The 19078-nt window shown below is 44.5% G+C and overlaps 1 protein-coding gene across 1 annotated transcript in view; it reads left to right on the top strand.

The window, feature by feature from the left end:
• PLXNC1 (plexin C1) overlaps positions 1-19078 on the top strand; it is a 510673-nt gene that overhangs the window by 321474 nt on the left and 170121 nt on the right. Inside the window, exon 11 of the mRNA XM_078676006.1 lies at positions 2441-2620. Within this exon, the coding sequence (XP_078532132.1) occupies positions 2441-2620 (180 nt within the window). The remainder of the gene's footprint in view (positions 1-2440; positions 2621-19078) is intronic.

Below are 19078 nucleotides of genomic sequence, written 5' to 3'. Positions count from 1 at the left end.
ACAATTTATTCCGTGATAATGTGTTCTTATTTATAATTTCTTTATATTAGGTTGCTCCAACATCTCATCATGTGATATTCAGCATTCTTGCAATGGAAGCCATATAAATCAAGGCTGTTGTCACTAATCCCTTCATTTTTACCACCCACACTCAGATTCAGAAAGTCTTGGGTTTCACCAGGTCTCTGACAGTCTCTAAGTTAAATTTGTCAATGGTGTGGGGTGAGGCCTTGTTTCCGAAAACCTAAAAGGCCTAAACGAAAACTCAGATGCATGTCCTATAGATCCCTGCTTTGACTATGTCGACCTTCTGTACCAAACAATTCTGAGAGGGTGAGCCAGATGCCAGTTTGTATCAAAATGGCTTGATCAGAGTAGGATAGCAGCCTTGGGTAAGAGCGCTTTCATGCTTAATCTGTAAAAAAGCAAAAAAAACATTTGTCAGGGTGCAAATTTGCAAACTGCCAACAACACTCAAACAATCACACTAACAGGAGACAACAAAAATAACACACACACACACCCGAGGAGTACCAATGGACTGCCTTACCAGTGACTGGTTGAGGTAAAAAAAAGCTTTAATCAAGACCACTTAGCTGCCTCAAACCCCTAGTTTGGCAATAGTTACACTTGGATATGAGTTAGGGTATGCTTGGCATGCACCTCTAGCCAGCACGGAGTTCTGCAGCAGAACATTGTCTAAATATTAAGCCCCGCCGTTGGACTCACAGACTATACAGTTCACTGGGGAGAAAATCAGATGCCATATAACTAAAGGTGAAATAGAAGAACAGTGACACAGATAACTTTGCCACATGAGGATTTCCATCCCTATATCCTGTTAAACTATTTTTGAACTTTTTTGAAGCCAAAATGAAAAAACATTAGAAATCTCTGCTATCAAATTGAAGGAGATCTTTTTGACCTCTGACCTAGGAGCAGGGCCGGACTGGCTGTAGCGGGCACCGGGTGTTTCCCTGGTAGGCCGCCCGGGTGGGGGCCAGTTTTGGGACTCTGCGGGTCGTTTTTGGTACCGGGGCGGCAATATCAGCCCCCTGTAACAAAATCAGCCGAAACCAGCCCTAGCAAACAGCTCGGCGGCACCCCTCCTACTCCACAGGGGGCCGACTGAGCAGTCTACCAGGGCCGATTTTGGTTCCCAGTTCGGCCCTGATAAGGAGCGACGATTCTGCATTGCAATTATTATTGCAATGTACTTTAACTTAAGCGCGGGCAAAACACATACAATTTACAATGTGTAATTTACACAAAATGCCCCAAAGTTTAGCGTAATAACACATTATGTGAAATGTTGGCCTGGTACTTCACATGTAATATGGATGCGAGGACACATTTAGTGCCAAAAAAATAGCGCAAAATGACATGTGATGCAAACTTATGTTAGGTTTCCCGCTTTTTCCCTTGTTCCCACAATATGACTTTTGTCCGAATGAAACCTCATTAAATTTCGGTCCAGACCATCACATTTCATGCTAAAAAATGGAGCTAAATTTCTTGTGATGCTAACAACAGAAAAAAACACTTTATGGAAAAAACCACGAAATTTACTTACCTTGCCATGAAAAAAATAATGGGTTCTTTACAATGTGGATACAAGAATGGATAAAGACCTGATTAGCATAAAATAGAACGCATTGGCCCTGTGGAAGTTCCCTCTAGCAGAAGGAAATACATTGGCTGTCCTCTGATAGGACGACTTAAGAATCATTGTAAGAATGCTTGAAGCAACTGGATTATTTTATGGAATGTCATATAACACTTGCAAAATAACTTAGTGACATGGATTGATACAACAGTGATCCAATCACCAGGACATTGATAGATTAAGCGATGTTCAAATATTCATTAATGCAAGTTGCCGCTTAAATTTGTTTAAAACGTTGGCTTTCATTTGGTCTTGTAGCCGCTTGACCCACGGAGGTGGGCACAAAGTTTGGATGTATATGTGGACATGACTAGTTTTTTGTGCCTTCTTTGTCTGTAATTTACCTCCGTATTCATCATTTTGAACAAGAATTGTTAAGAGCAATGCTTTGCGACTCTTGGACTTGCCTTAATTGAGAGACTTCAAATAAATTAATCCAAAATGGGTAAAGTAATCTCTCCTATAACACTGACACATGGTTGCTCTTAATACTAAAAGAAATGACACAGCAGACAATCATTCACTCACAGACTCATCAGCACACAAACATCAGCAAAAAATAAGATGCTTATTTCTGGCTAAGTTTTAAAAAATGAAGGGAAGGATAAAAGATGCATTATTTTTTTTAAAGATCAGATGTTTGTTATTTGACGTTGTTATTGGTTAGTGTCACCAATTTCTGGCTTAAAAGAGCATTGCCCTTCTTTTAGAAGAACAGCATACTGAAGAAACGGATAAACTTTATAACTAAATTTTATTTTCTATTTTTTTCAGAATAAATGTGATCAGCAAAATTAACAGCACACACCTAGAGATTTCTCTGCCACCTGACCGCAAAGAAACTAAGACATTGTGTATCAATTTTGATGGGACAAACTGTCTCCAGGGGATAGCAATAACATACACCTCCTTACCACTGTGTTATCAATCATCCCCCCGAAAAACATGGTTCAGGTAATACTCTGTTTTTAAATGTATTTACATTCCCTGCATTGTACAAAGATAGCTTGAAGTCCGCCTGATGTACTTTTGTAGCCACATTGATCTTCTGTGGTCTTTGTTATTGTTCTTAAGTCCTTAAGTTTTTGCTGCACATCACTCTGGAGCCCAGGCCCACACTGAAATCAACAAATAAGTGAGTAAACATCTCAAGATCTCTGATGTCAATGTTTATGCTGCTTGTACCCCTTAAGACTCCTGAGCTGCTTACATCAATATGGTATGGATTTCATTTCAAAGTCTATATTAATGAAAAGCAAGGATGGATAGTTTGCTCTCCCTCTTCTACTTGTTGTCCTGTGAAAACGAACTGTGTTCTGATTGGCCGCTCCATCTAACTGGGGCCTGCAGCCCATTCTAATGAGGTGTTTGGTACATTTCTCTTGTGTGTGAGTGGTAGTGAATTGCAACTGTGCCTTTGGCTAGCAATGCTTGGACTTGGTGCACAGTGCCTTTTTTATGAAGGTCATGCACTGCAGTTGCATCAATTTTCAGTGACACTGCAACAGAGTAATCAATGTTCCATACTGCGCTCTTTTTACAAAATGACCAGCCCGGATCTGGGGTGGTGGGGCGGGGGCGGGGGGGGGGGGGGATGAGGGGGTAAGGAGGCATAATTGTAAAAAAAAAATTGAAAAATTCCCTTACCTTCTTGCCACTCTGCCCGCGCTGTTTCTCCTTCGCCGAACAGGCAGCAGCCAGGCTCCCCTAAAGCAAAAACAACTCTACAATGCAGCACTGTGGTTCGCTGCTCACACGGGGACTGGGGGCCTGGCCATATTCTCCATGAAGGCTGTAATGCAACCTGCATGGAGAACATGCTAAAGTGCACATGACTGTTTGGCCGGCCCGAAGAGGGGTGGTCAAAGCATTAAGCTCACTTTAGTGTGCCCACCACTCCTCCCCTGCTCTGTCAGCAGATCAGCCCCTCCCTCATGCTGCCACAGCAGTGAAGAATAAAATGATGAGATTTCACTGCACCACTCCTTCGACCAAGTCACAATCCTAATGCCTTCTTCAAGCAGGCATAAGTGACACAGGGCTTTTCACATGGGACTCGCCCATGTGTAATGACACATTGCTGGAGTTCCATCAGTTATCCGACACACTCCAGCAATGCGTCAATATGGCGCCACCATATATGTCCGGATTCCTGATGTATCTGTAAAATCCTGGCACCATGAGGCGCTGTAGTGTAAATACAGCTTAGCCAGGATGCCACAAGTATGGCGCTAAGAAAGGTATTGCATCGCTGTTTTTGCCCAACGATATGCCACTTTTCATAAATGAGCTCCATAGTGTCATTTCTATAACAACTGTTGCGGGCTGGAGCAGAGGTGCACAGTCCTTTTTTTTAGGGGATCTAGTCCTCTGAGGACTACTGATGTGCTCCGAAGCACCTTGTTGTGGCACTCAGGAATAATCTAATTGCAGCCCTAGCCCTAACTTCTCTAATGAAAGGAAGTCTGTATGAGATTGGAGGGCATCTTGTTCGCACATGTGCTGCAGGACATGTTTACGTGTGCTCTTCTGTCTGGCAGAAATATCCGAGCTGCACAATGCAGTTTGAATCATAAATACTCTCTGTAAATGAGGCAACGGAATTCACGTTATTATTAGACAGGCTGAAGTGTGCATTCAGGAGAGAGGTTACACTGATTTACCTCTTACTAACATTTATTTCTATAACATGTCTGCATAGCTGGCACGTTTTTCAGACTGCTTATGTGTGACATTTCATAGTTTAATGACAGTAATGGAAGACCACTAACCCACTTGATTAGAGACAGTATATCTGTTTGCACATTTTGTGGCAACCACTCAATTATGGTGTGTAATCGTGCATTTCCTACTGATTACTTTAACTTGCAATGATCTTTCATTTTAAGTGTGTAACATTATTTTATACCTGAACGTCAAAGCCAACAAAAATAGTGACACAATACAAATATTTTCTCTTTTTTAGCCACATATTTTCCCCCATCCCCCACTTTGACACTACCCCCATTGCAGCACTTAAGTTTGTTGAGCGCTCGCCTCTGCTGTACACACGTATGGTAACCGTAAGTGATTGCCAGGCTGAGCCAGCAGGAAGAGCTTACGAATCCAGTGAGGTGGGCCGGGCTGCAGATGTTGCTGAGATTGTAGGCAGGGGGCCGGGTAGACAAGCCTTTTCTTTTTTTTAAATTTTTTTTATTATTATTTTTATTGAGAGTTCATAAAAACAAGATCAACATTACAGAATATATTGGTAAAAAGCTTTAGTACGATACATGGCATATGGTTATACATAAATAATCAGCAATCAAGTGTCCATTACATAATTATAAAGTGCAAAAAGTAATTATAAAGTGCAGAAGTGCTTAAAAGTGCATATAGGCAGACTAGTGATTATGAAGATATCTTTTACAGTTCAAAAACACTCCAGAACTTTTCATATTTTTTGAGCGCCCCTGATCTAAGCGCATATTTTCTTTCCCTGCCCTGTGTTCGTGTTAATTTAGCCTTCCATGCCTGAAAGGTCGGTACTTGGTTGGTTTTCCAGAACTGCAATATGAGTGATTTAGCTATTAGAGAATCTATGAATTTTTTTTTGTCATATTTGGTGTTGATCGCTGAGCAGCCTAGATCATCGAATATTATAGGAGCTTGGAGCTCAGAGGAGAGGTATTTTTCAATTTCCCTCCATAGCGGTTGGATCTTAGGACATTCCCAGACAATGTGTTTCCAGGTCCCTTTTTCCTCACATCGGAAACATTTATCGTCAACTATAGGAAAGATATTGTGGAGAGGAGGGAGTTCTGTAAATCAATCATTTATTATAAAATTGCATGCGTTTAAAATTAGCGCCGCGGAAAATTGTTTTAATAAATTTGTTTATTTTATCCCAAATTTGTTGATTGATTTCAATATCCTCCCTTTTTTTCCACCTCTCGATAATCTTATTTGAGGATTCCTGCTTCTTGTCCTCTCTTAGTGTTTTGATCCAAATACTCATCTTTTTTTGAGTTTTATTATTCAGTGATGTAGAGATATTTTCCTTAAAGTAAAGATTTCTTATATCCAGCTCTCTGAGTATTGGATTCAACATAAAAAAGAACCATTTCAGAAAGGAATGAGAATGGCTCACCTGGGTGGCAATTTGATCCCATGTCTTCCAACTGTTACCGGCCAGGAAGTCATCTATTTTATCAAAACCATTTTCTTTCCAGAGGTTTATTGTTTTCCTGTCCATACAACCCTCTTCACCTAGGTTAAAGTTGTTCAAGTCAGTTGTGTTACTTATCCTAGGAATGGAATGGGATTTCAGAAACTGGGTTTTCTGTCTAAAAATCCATTGGAGGGACTTGTAGCGGATTTTTTTGGGATCTTTAGTAACTCTAATCGGATCGATTATCTTTACGTCTAGCAACATCTTCTTCATAAAAAAATTGTCTGCCTCATTCGTGTCTAAAAAGAAAAACCTAAAACTATGGTGTGCAAAAGACGCAAAATAGTATTCCCTTATGTTTGGAAGGGATAACCCTCCTTGTGCAAATGTAAGATATAAAGTGCTAAGTGCGAGTCTAGGAGACTTTTTGGCCCAAAGAAATTAAGATATTAGGGAATCTATCTTTTTAAAAAAGGAGACCTGAATAACACAGGGTGCTGCATTAAATAAGAAATTGAAAAGAGGTAGGATTGACATGCGTATCAGTGCTGTTCGGCCCATTATGGACAGGGGTAATAGATTCCAGCGTTCTAAAAGGGACTCAACCTTTTTTAGTAATGGTGAATAATTAAGTGAGAACAACTCGTCTAAGTTGTCTGAAATAAATATTCCCAAATATCTCTTCGGCATAGGATTATAAATTTGCCTAAATTCTGGTATTAAAGTGTCTACAGTGCAGTTTAATAAAATAATTTCCGTCTTGTTAACATTCATTTTATACCCCCCTAGTTTTTGAAAGTCGGAAAATATTTTTTTAATTTTTGCTTGACTTAGGGGGTTGGAATCTAAGAACAGGGCAATATCATCGGCGTATAATTTTATGTTAGTCATACCAGCTACCGGGACTGTAATAGTTCGTATATTTCTAATCGCAATCGCAAGTACTAGCCCCTCCCAAGCAGCCTTGTGTGATGTCTAGCTATGTTTAACAGAAACATGGGGTAATGGGTTGCAGCTTAAGAAAATGGCCTTTTTGTTTGATGCGAAAATGACAGCCGGCAAGTTGCAAATGTAAGACTGACCGTTGTTTTGACTTTGGGTTAGATTCAATCTAGCTGCAGCAAATAGTCCTTGTGGTGGTTGGTTGGGAGAAGGGAGCTCAAAACCAGAGACAGAGTTTAGCAAGCAACGCCAAAGAAAAGAAAAGCGCAGCTCACCAAACTCTATTTTTTCAATCTTTTAAGTTTTTCGTAAGCAGGGCACCCCGCCGCCTGTGCAGCGCTGCTTACTAAATGCATAAAATAATGAAAAAATAGAGTTTGGTGAGCTGCACCTTTCACTGGAGGCAGGCTAGGCTCATGTTTTGAAAATAACGGCTCGCTTACTCAGACGAAAAGAAATACAGGCTTAACATACTTGATAAATGAAAAGTTGAAAGCTGGACGGGCTATGCATTTTTAAAATATCATGCGCGGCTGCCATTGCTAATAAAAATTAAGCGCTTGGTAAAACGAAAATGTTTTCCATAGCATGCACAACAAAAGAAATGTCGCGAGGCTGCCATTGTCAAAGTCCAAGCTTGCCGTGCTGTTCTGCAAAAACAAAATGCATTAAGTTGCGGGAGAGCATGTCGTGCCTGCAGTGGTAAGGTCAGTGAAGTGTGATGGAATAAACGGTCTTTCAAGTACCGTCCACCTAAGGTCTTGTGGGTTGTGATGTGCTGTAAGGAAATGACTGGTCAGTTTGGTAGAAGCCTTTCTGCACCTGATGGTGCTCTTGTATTCGAGGATGCGGGTATTGACTCTACGTGTGGTCATACCCACATAACGAAGAGTGCAGGGACAAGTAATTAGGTAGATCAGATTATCACTGTTACAGTTCGTGTGGCTCTTCAGTACCCAAGGTCTGAGTGATCCGTTATCAATCTCTGTAGTATGGGTTGTGTGTGGGCACGCAGTGCAAGACCCGCAGGGAAAATGCCCCTGTACAGGAGGTAAACCCCACAGGGTGTCTTGCAGATTTATCTTGTCCACATGTGGGCGTGTGTGTATTAACCAGTCTTTATTACTGGTGCTGCGTCTGAAAGCAAAGAGTGGACGAGGTAGTGCAGGTTCACTAATATTTAGGATTTTCCAATTTGACAAAATGCTCTTCTTGATTTTATTGGAAAAACTGCAAAACGTGTGGGCACATGTCAATCTGTCTGATCTTTCTTTAGGAGCACAAGGTTCCAAGAGAGCTGCCCGGTTGTTGTTGGCTGCACGCTTCAAGGACCTTTTCACAAGTCTCTTAGGGTAGTGTGTAGCTTGCAATTGGACTACTAAATTCTTAGCATGTTCTTGGTACTTGGTAGTGGATGAACAATTCCTCTTGATACGCAGAAATTGCCCATATGGCAAATTGTTCCGTAGAGCTTGAGGATGAAAACTCTCATAAAAGAGAAGAGAGTTCCTAGCCATTGGTTTTTTATATAGCTCAGTACTTAGGCAGTCATCCAAAGCAGAAATCATGACATCTAAGAATGGCAATTGAGTCGTACTGTACTCACAGGTGAAGTTTAGATATTTATTTCGACTATTCAACTATCTCTTAAAGTCAGTAATAAGGGTTATCGATCCTGAAAATGTGCTGTTGTTCAAAAGTGTGATCATACAGATTCGCCAAACTGGGGGCGAAAACGCTCCCCATGAAGGTACCTGACACCTGGAGAAAAAATCGATCTTCAAACTTGAAAAAGTTTTCTTTCATGGCTATTCTGGCACAATTGATAATAAAAGAGACCGGGGTGATTGAGTCTGAGGCTCTTTTAAGCAAGAGCGTTTCAATTGTAGAGAGAGTCTCATCCTGAGGAATGCATGTATATAAGGATTTCACGTTGAAGGAGACGAGGAAATCACTTGAGGTGTCGAAGTTGATATCATCCACTAACCTCAACACATCCTTAGTGTCCTTCAGATAGGTAGGCATCTCTACTACCAGAGGCCTCAAGAAATGGTCCACAAAGGTGGAAAGTGGTTCAAATAGAGACCCTAACCCCGAGACAATTGGACAGCCTGGAGGAGGTCTTTGGGTCTTGTGCACTTTAGGAAGTGCGTAAAAATAAGGAACAATGGGATGAACTTTAATCAAAAAGTTAGCTTCATTAGCAGTGATCCAGCAGTTGGAGCGTGCTTCTTCCACCATAATCTTGATCTCCTGTTTAAGCCTCTTAGTGGGGTCTTCTCTTAATACTGTGTAAAAACACGTGTCTTCCAATTGCCTCAAGCATTCCGTTCGGTAAGAAGAGGTGTCCATTATAACGATTGCTCCCCCTTTGTTAGTGGGTTTTATCGTTATGGTGTCATCAGATGCCAAAGAGAACATGGCCTGTCGCTCTTTCTTTGTGAGATTCTGAAACTGCCTGTTGTTACTAGCACAGATGTTTGTGACTTGTGAGGTCACCGCCTTTTCAAAAGTAAGGACCTGAGCAGGAACCTGATTGGCAAGAGGATTGAACGTTGATTTGTTTCTTAGACTAGTATTAGTGTCCACCTCATCAGTGACCTCCAAAGTCCTGCCTTTAAAGAAACAATTGAGACAAATCTTGCAAAAAAACTGGGCAAGCTCCTGTCTGATCTCAAAAGTATCACCACGATAGGATGGTACAAAGCCTAATCCTTTGTTTAGGAGGGCTTGCTCATCTGTGTTCAAAATCCTGCTGCTAAGGTTGATGACTAAATCGTCTCGTGGCTCGTGCCTGCCTGGGCTTCTGTCATGCTCTGGGTGGAGCGAGCTGGCGGATTGTCTGCCCAGTGCACCTAGGTCTGTGGATTCCGTTGTTGGACTCTTTGACTCTGGACCTCCCTCAGCTAAACCCTTGCCAGTAGGTCACGTGCAGCGATAGGAAGCAGCACAAAATGGGCTATGGTAGCTAAAAGGGGTCTACCGTAATTCTGCTAAAAAGCAATGGGTGCACTGTGAATTAATTTCGAAGGCTACAGTGGAGCTAGGCTACCCCATACAAGTTTTCTTGTAGGCAAAAATATGAACACCTCCTAAACGTGAGTTGGTGGGAACGAAAGGTGCTTCTTTTAGCATGCCTATTGCTTATGTGCTTATACATGTTTACCTAGTAACATAGAGACTTTCCTGCATATTTATTGAGTTCACTCTCTGCTTTTTTCATACTTTGTGTCCTCCTTTTGCTTCATATCTCTATCTCTGAAGAATATCATATTTTATAAATATTGTCTATAATGGTTCAAGTGAGTACGATAGAGCAAAAGATGAGTTTAGGCTTTACTAGTGGAAAAACACACAACTCTAAACAAACTAAGCATGGGCGTAAAATCCGCTCCGATCGCGGATTTTTCGGATTTTCGGCAAATTCGCAATCCGCGAACTCTCGCGAATTTGTCGAAAATCCGTGAATCCGCTCGCGGCGGATTTTTTGCTTGGTTGCGGCGCGCGGCGTGGTGCACGGCGTTCACTTTCCGTCATTTTAGCGTTTGCCGAGTTGTTTTTCTTTGCGAGTGACGCGCCATTTTAGATCTTGCTGCGTGTTCCCGCGGGAGTTTGTCGCCCGCGAATACGTACTCGCGGCTTGCCACCTTGCACAGCACACCTCGCGAGAGTTCGCAATTGCGAACACGTAGTTGCGGCGGAAAGGAACAATCTCGCACTTGCGAAATAGAGATTTTGCAATTTCGCACAAGAAAATCACCAGCAAACAGGATAAACCTTCAGAAAATTATGATTTTTATCAGAATCACTCCTCAGGTTGACATTTGCATGGCCTTTTTTTTTGCAAGGAGTCCATTTTGGGGGGGGGGGAGGAAGGAAGTGCCCCACAGTCTCCAACTTCCTGTTCCTGTCCAGCAGGCTCCTCCCAGTGCTTTGTCCATCTCCTGGTCACTTTCATTTGGATCTGGAGCTGGAAGGATTACTTTTTGTGGGTGCTGCTGGATATTTGGATTTGAGGCCTTTTTGACTGTCTTTGGATCACTTTTGGATTAGAAATCAACTTTCACAAGTAAGTTTGTTTGGGGCATTACAGTTGCTGCAAGTACAATTTTGGAACTTTTTCAGAAAATTAAATAAATTATATTGTGGGTAGCCACAGTATCCAGTAGGACCAGGGTTGGTTATGGGTGCATGATACAACTGTTTTGTTGAATTTAAACACCATTGAGGCCATGGATGGGCTGGGATTGTGCAGATTTTATTGTTTTTTGTCGTTTTTTTGGGCCTGCTGGTGTGGCCCTTTGCCCAGGGGTGGTGAGTGTTGCATGGGCCTAGTCTTTCTGTGGGGTGTCTTCTTGAATTTAAACATAATTGAGGCCATGGATGGGCTGGGATTGTGCTTATTTTATTGTTTTTTGTCGTTTTTGGGGGGCTGCTGGTGTGGCCTTTTGCTTGCCCAGGGGTGGTGGTGGTGCATGGACTGAGTGTGCCTGTGGTGTGGTCTCACTCTCTTTGATGTAAACATCATGGATGGCATTGGATTGTGGTGATTTCTGGCTGTTTTTCTGTTTTTTGGGGGTGTACTGTTGATGTGGTCTGGCCATGTGGGTGGTGGTGGTGGCCATCTTGAGTGCTGGCTGGTACAGGCAACATGTGCTTGGGGTGTAAGGGGGCCATTTTGAGGAGAGGCAGTGTCTGAGGCCTGCACTTATTTTGCCTACTTTTCATCCCTTATGCCCAGGGGTAGTGAGTGTTGCATGGGCCTAGTGTTTCTGAGGGGTGTCTTCTTGAATTTAAACACCATTGAGGCCATGGATGGGCTGGGATTGTGCAGATTTTATTGTTTTTTGTCGTTTTTTTGGGCCTGCTGGTGTGGCCCTTTGCCCAGGGGTGGTGAGTGTTGCATGGGCCTAGTCTTTCTGTGGGGTGTCTTCTTGAATTTAAACACCATTGAGGCCATGGATGGGCTGGGATTGTGCAGATTTTATTGGTTTTTGTCGTTTTTTTGGGCCTGCTGGTGTGGCCCTTTGCCCAGGGGTGGTGAGTGTTGCATGGGCCTAGTCTTTCTGTGGGGTGTCTTCTTGAATTTAAACATAATTGAGGCCATGGATGGGCTGGGATTGTGCTAATTTTATTGTTTTTTGTCGTTTTTGGGGGGCTGCTGGTGTGGCCTTTTGCTTGCCCAGGGGTGGTGGTGGTGCATGGACTGAGTGTGCCTGTGGTGTGGTCTCACTCTCTTTGATGTAAACATCATGGATGGCATTGGATTGTGGTGATTTCTGGCTGTTTTTCTGTTTTTTGGGGGTGTACTGTTGATGTGGACTGGCCATGTGGGTGGTGGTGGTGGCCATCTTGAGTGCTGGCTGGTACAGGCAACATGTGCTTGGGGTGTAAGGGGGCCATTTTGAGGAGAGGCAGTGTCTGAGGCCTGCACTTATTTTGCCTACTTTTCATCCCTTATGCCCAGGGGTAGTGAGTGTTGCATGGGCCTAGTGTTTCTGAGGGGTGTCTTCTTGAATTTAAACACCATTGAGGCCATGGATGGGCTGGGATTGTGCAGATTTTATTGTTTTTAGTCGTTTTTCTGGGCCTGCTGGTGTGGCCCTTTGCCCAGGGGTGGTGAGTGTTGCATGGGCCTAGTCTTTCTGTGGGGTGTCTTCTTGAATTTAAACATAATTGAGGCCATGGATGGGTTGGGATTGTGCTTATTTTATTGTTTTTTGTCGTTTTTGGGGGGCTGCTGGTGTGGCCTTTTGCTTGCCCAGGGGTGGTGGTGGTGCATGGACTGAGTGTGCCTGTGGTGTGGTCTCACTCTCTTTGATGTAAACATCATGGATGGCATTGGATTGTGGTGATTTCTGGCTGTTTTTCTGTTTTTTGGGGGTGTACTGTTGATGTGGACTGGCCATGTGGGTGGTGGTGGTGGCCATCTTGAGTGCTGGCTGGTACAGGCAACATGTGCTTGGGGTGTAAGGGGGCCATTTTGAGGAGAGGCAGTGTCTGAGGCCTGCACTTATTTTGCCTACTTTTCATCCCTTATGCCCAGGGGTAGTGAGTGTTGCATGTGCCTAGTGTTTCTGAGGGGTGTCTTCTTGAATTTAAACACCATTGAGGCCATGGATGGGCTGGGATTGTGCAGATTTTATTGTTTTTTGTCGTTTTTTTGGGCCTGCTGGTGTGGCCCTTTGCCCAGGGGTGGTGAGTGTTGCATGGGCCTAGTCTTTCTGTGGGGTGTCTTCTTGAATTTAAACACCATTGAGGCCATGGATGGGCTGGGATTGTGCAGATTTTATTGTTTTTTGTCGTTTTTTTGGGCCTGCTGGTGTGGCCCTTTGCCCAGGGGTGGTGAGTGTTGCATGGGCCTAGTCTTTCTGTGGGGTGTCTTCTTGAATTTAAACATAATTGAGGCCATGGATGGGCTGGGATTGTGCTTATTTTATTGTTTTTTGTCGTTTTTGGGGGGCTGCTGGTGTGGCCTTTTGCTTGCCCAGGGGTGGTGGTGGTGCATGGACTGAGTGTGCCTGTGGTGTGGTCTCACTCTCTTTGATGTAAACATCATGGATGGCATTGGATTGTGGTGATTTCTGGCTGTTTTTCTGTTTTTTGGGGGTGTACTGTTGATGTGGACTGGCCATGTGGGTGGTGGTGGTGGCCATCTTGAGTGCTGGCTGGTACAGGCAACATGTGCTTGGGGTGTAAGGGGGCCATTTTGAGGAGAGGCAGTGTCTGAGGCCTGCACTTATTTTGCCTACTTTTCATCCCTTATGCCCAGGGGTAGTGAGTGTTGCATACTTGCATGTCCCTAGTCTTTCTGTGGGGTGTCTTCAATGTAAACATCATGGATGGCATGGGATTGTGCTCATTTTTCTGTGTTTTGTCGATTTTTTGGGGTGTATAACTGAACTGATGTTCCTCTGTCTTCCATTGCTTTTAGGTGCACAAGAAGACTCAATAGAACCACCAGTGCCAGGAAGAAGTCCTGCAGCGGTGTGTGCAGCATAACGTCACGCGACGTCACGTCACTCTGGACACAGAACCCTCTGCAACTCGTGCAACTGCTGCCTGCTGACCTGCTCTGAAGAAGATGGCCCCAAAAAAAGTAACCCGTAGCTCCTCTAGCAAGAAAGGTGCCAGTAAGGAGCAGAAGAAGCAAGTTACCAAGGACACTGGTGTGCCGCCCGCCCCTTTTTTTGGGAGTAAAAAAAAAAGTATGCCTGCAGCAGCTGCAGCGGGATCTGCTGGGGACCAAGCTGGCAGCAGCACCCCCGCTCCATTGGGCTCAGTGCCACCACCACCACCACGCCAACTTAAGTCCAAGCCCTTGAGTGCTGCAGAGGCAGCCAGTATACTTCTTCAATCACCATCGACCAGTGATGTTGGCTCATCGCAAGAAAGCAGCAGCAATGTCCCTCAATCAACACAGGTTGTTGTAGCTCATCTGACGAGTGTTGAACAACCACAGCCGCAACAACAATCACATGTGCAAGTACAAGCCCAAGTACATGTGGAAGGAGAGGCAGCGCAAGGAGATGCGCAAGCAGAGGTGCATGGAGGGTCACAACAAGTGCCCACAATAGTTGTTCCTCCCGAAGTAGGGGCACATCAGGAAATCGACAATCAAGGCGAGGTATCATTTGAGGAAGCCACTCCTCCTGATGATCCTTCATTGTCTTCCACACCCCTAGCAAGGAAGAGATCAAGGGTGGTGTCTACATCCTCTTCAAGCACACCTCCTTCTGATGATACGGATCAAACTTGGGAACAAACAAAGGTAGTTAAGCGTAAAAGGAAGCTCGTCCAAAGTCTCAGAGTTATGGAGTGTGATGAGTCTCAACAAGAAGTGGCGGATACTGCTGCTGATGAAGACTCTGCCAACGACGACCCAGTCATCATAAAGGTCACTGCAGCCCCAGCGGGCATGCAGCAAACAGACATTTTGACCCTAGCCCGAAGAGCTGCTGAGCGTGATGATGATGTTGTCGATGAGGAGGCAGTGGAAACACCACAATCATTGGAGTTAAGTAGTACACCAACTCGTCCCGCTTCCATATTTCTTTCTGGCAAGAAGAGACCTCCGTCAATCTCGACCTTAATTAGTGGCGGTGAAAGTGCAAAACGTACAAAAGTTGGGCAATCCACATCCTCCACTTCATCTGGCATTAGCTTCATGACCACCACCACCAGTATCGCCGCCTCCTCCATGTCCCACAGACACTTCAAGTCCCCAGTTTGGGACTTCTTTACTGTTTGTCCAAAAAATCCAAAGTTTGCCATTTGTACCATTTGTAAGCAAGCAGTTAGTCGTGGTAAGCCAGGTACCAACTATGGTACCGGAGGCCAGAGAGGTCATCTTAGGAGACAGCACACTGTCAAATGGTTTGCGCACCTAGATGCGATCAAGAAAGGCCAAATTCAAGGAAACGTTGATGTTTCATCTGATGATGACGAGCAGGAAGAAGACGTGTCAAACACTTCCCTTACACCCAGTACCCCTGTCAGCAGCACACCCAATGTGAGGCACACTAAGAGTGTTGGAGCGAGTGAGACACCAACGCACAAAAGTTCACCAGCGAGCAAAATTGGGTCAACGAAGTCATTATCAGCCCGTAAATGCTTGGTCCAGGGCAACATTAGAACAATGCTTACTTCAGACGTGCCATATGAACGCAACCACCCACTGACGCGTCTGTATAACACTAAGCTGGCTAAAATGCTAGCTGTGGACCTTCTACCTTTTTCTTTTGTAGAAGCGGTAGGTTTTCTTGAATTAGTGGCAACGCTCTGCCCTAAATGGAAGGTTCCGAGCCGGTTCTATTTTGCCAGAGTTGCGGTTCCAGCACTACATGAAGATGTGCTGCAGGCGATTGGGGCAGCTTTGCAGAAGAGTGCTGTTCACACAATACATCTGACAACAGACATGTGGACCAGTGGCCCAGGCGATGATTACATGTGCATCACTGCACACTGGGTCTCTTTTTCAGGTGTTATAGCAAAGCTAAACGCAGGTGTTGACCCGGACCAAGTTTTCAAAGCTGCTCGGAAACATGCAACACTAGCCATGTTTGGCTTGGAGAAAAGTCACACAGCAGAAAACCTTTTGGAAGAGTTTGACAAAAAGGTCTTGACAATGCTATCCCCCCTAAAACGCAAGATTGGTTATGTTTCCACGGATAATGGCGCCAATGTAGTTAAGGCCATGTTGAAGGGTGACCATGTTAGAGTGCCGTGTTTGGCGCACTGTATCAACCTGGTAGTTCAAAAATTCTTGAGTGATAAAGAGAGTCCAGCGTTCGAGGTAATGGCCACCTGCCGCAAAATGTGCAACCATTTCAGCCATTCTTTTAAGGCCCGGAAGCATCTGCGGAGACTGCTACTTGAACGTGGAATGCCAGTGAAAGCACTCATCCAGGAGGTGGCAACACGTTGGAACTCAACCTTCTACATGCTTGAGCGTCTGTATGAGCAGTATACGGTACTCGATCACTATTTCTTGACAGAGGCTACATCTCAGAAGGAGGACCTGCGGATGAGTAAGGCGCAATGGGCCATAGTTAAAAGCCTGACAGACATGCTTCGTCCTTTTGAGTTCTTCACGCGTGCAGTCAGCCAGGAGGACTGTAATTTGGGAAAAGCTATCCCATTGTTGTGCATACTGGAGCACCAACTGATGGCGGTTTCTTCTGAGTTTCAAAAAGATGAAAAAAAAAAAACCCATTTCATTTTGTCTGAGAAATTATTACATCGCCTACGTGGTGATGAACGTCTTAAAAACATCAACTCAGATCAGCATTACATTTGTGCTACTATTCTGGATCCACGCTACAAAAAGGCGCTGGCAGACAACGCATTCTTTCCTTTCGCTGATGCAGATGTTCAAAAGTACAAACATTGGTTAGCCTGGTCAGCCAAGAGGTTTGAAAAAGAACGGCAGGTTATTGAAGGAGAAGCCAGTACATCAGCATCAGCATCAGCAGGCCATCCGCAGTCACAAGAATCCACTTCTGCACCTGTGGCTGGGGCACAAGTGACCTCTCAGCCGTTAAAGACACCGGCAACTGGATCATCTGCACCACACACAATGACAACACTAACAGTGGCTGGGGAGGAGGATTGGCTAAGTTTGATGGGGTATGGTTCTCGAAAAAATGTCACAGGCACAGCAAAAAGTAAGCAAAGTGGAGGAACAGTTGATGACCTTGAGTCGATGGTGCAGGACTATCTGAATGACTCAACAGTGGTCTTTCTTAATGAGGAGCCATTGCAGTATTGGCATGGCAAAAAACAATTGTGGCCACAGCTCTACAACCTGGCTATAAACTATTTGTCTTGCCCACTCGCAAGTGTGTCTTCTGAACGTGTTTTCAGTGCTGCTGGTGGCATTGTAACTCCCAAACGGAGCCGCCTCTCGCCCAAAAATGTGGAGCGGCTGACAATGATCAAGATGAATCAGCACCTCATACCACCAGATTACAAAGTACGAGAAAGCACGCCGCATGAAGACGAGGAGGACAGCAACGTAGATGAGGGGATTTTTTCTCTGTTCGGTGCCACTGACCTCATCCAGCCTGAATTCGCAGAGTATGATGACGAAATCTTGTTCTTATTCCCTGACACCGAGCCCTGAAAATGAGACAATCAATCAAGAACTTTCTTTTTCGTCCTTATTCACTTTTATTCCTGTGTGCTTTGTGTCTCTCTTTCTTTGTTTTGCACAGTTAATTTAATTCAAACTTTAATCACCTAATCCCAAAAACAAGACCATCATCAGAACTGTCTTCACTTGTTTGCTTATTGATTTGAAGGTGCCGCAGTCTACATTCCTCAGGTTCACAAGTTCTGAAGAACATGCTCCTCTATCCTCCTCCTCCAGACTGCGATTTCCCTCCAAGCAGAGTGCTGGATTACGCACAATGAAGAAAGACTCAGCACTTGTGGGGGTGTTGTACTTCTTTGCGGGTGAGTTGACGGTTTTGGGCCCATTGCTGTGAAGCTCTAATAATGGACAAAAGTGTTTTGGACCAAATATGAGGTGGAAATTTCTTGCCGTTTTTGCTGACTTGCTTGCCTTTGAGGTGCTCTTTGGCGGGGTTCCGGGGGTTTGTGTGTAATTTTTGGTGTCTGTCGAAGCACTGCTGCGACAGTCTAATCTTGATTGCATTTGCTTTTCAGGAAATCCGTGGTGGAAAACAGGAGTTATGATGATTGATGATGATGACGACCTAGCTGCACAGCGCCGCGTTTGGACCGAAGGCCGAGAGACATTGTAAGTATGAGATTTAGCTTTTCCGCTGTTTGGGGGTGTTGTGTCGGGTGTTTTTTTGCGGGTGGGTTGGCGGGTCTTGCCTGGGGCATTCCTGGGAAGGTCTAATACCGGATACAAGTGTTTTGGACAAAATCCATAAGGAACAGCCTTTTTTTTGCCATTTCTTCAGACATCTTGCTCAATGTAGCGTTTTGGGGGGCTTCCTGCTGTTCGTGGGTGGGTTGCGGCCGGGGTCTCTGTCGAAGCACTGCTGCGACAGTCTAATCTTGATTGCATTTGCTTTTCAGGAAATCCGTGGTGGAAAACAGGAGTTATGATGATTGATGATGACCTAGCTGCACAGCGCGTTACTTTGGACCGAAGGCCGAGAGATATTGTAAGTATGAGATTTAGCTTTTTCGCTGTTTGGGGGTGTTGTCGCGTGTTTTTTTGCGGGTGGGTTGGCGGGTCTTGGCTGGGGCATTCCTGGGAAGGTCTAATGCCGGATAGAAGTGTTTTGGACAAAATCCTTAAGGAAAAGCCTTTTTTTTGCCATTTCTTCAGACATCTTGCTCAATGTAGCGTTTTGGGGGGCTTCCTGCTGTTCGTGGGTGGGTTGCGGCCGGGGTCTCTGTCGAAGCACTGCTGCGACAGTCTAATCTTGATTGCATTTGCTTTTCAGGAAATCCGTGGTGGAAAACAGGAGTTATGATGATTGATGATGATGACGACCTAGCTGCACAGCGCCGCGTTTGGACCGAAGGCCGAGAGACATTGTAAGTATGAGATTTAGCTTTTTCGCTGTTTGGTGGTGTTGTGTCGGGTGTTTTTTTGCGGGTGGGTTGGCGGGTCTTGCCTGGGGCATTCCTGGGAAGGTCTAATACCGGCTAGAAATTTGTTGGACAAAATCCATAAGGAAACACCAGTTTTGGCACTTTTTGTAAGTTAGGGTTCGTTAGGGTTAGCCCTAGCAGCAGGATTGCATGTGTTTAGGGGGGTTCTATTGCAACGCGGTTCTGTTGTTGTAGAGCACTGTTGGAGCGATGCTGGCTATGGATACTTTTGCTTGCAGGCAAGT

The sequence above is a fragment of the Lissotriton helveticus genome, chromosome 1_1, assembly GCF_964261635.1.
Source record: "Lissotriton helveticus chromosome 1_1, aLisHel1.1, whole genome shotgun sequence".
Classification (NCBI taxonomy): domain Eukaryota; kingdom Metazoa; phylum Chordata; class Amphibia; order Caudata; family Salamandridae; genus Lissotriton; species Lissotriton helveticus.
Note: the sequence above shows the minus strand (reverse complement) of the source record. Positions and strands in the feature narration are given on the sequence as shown.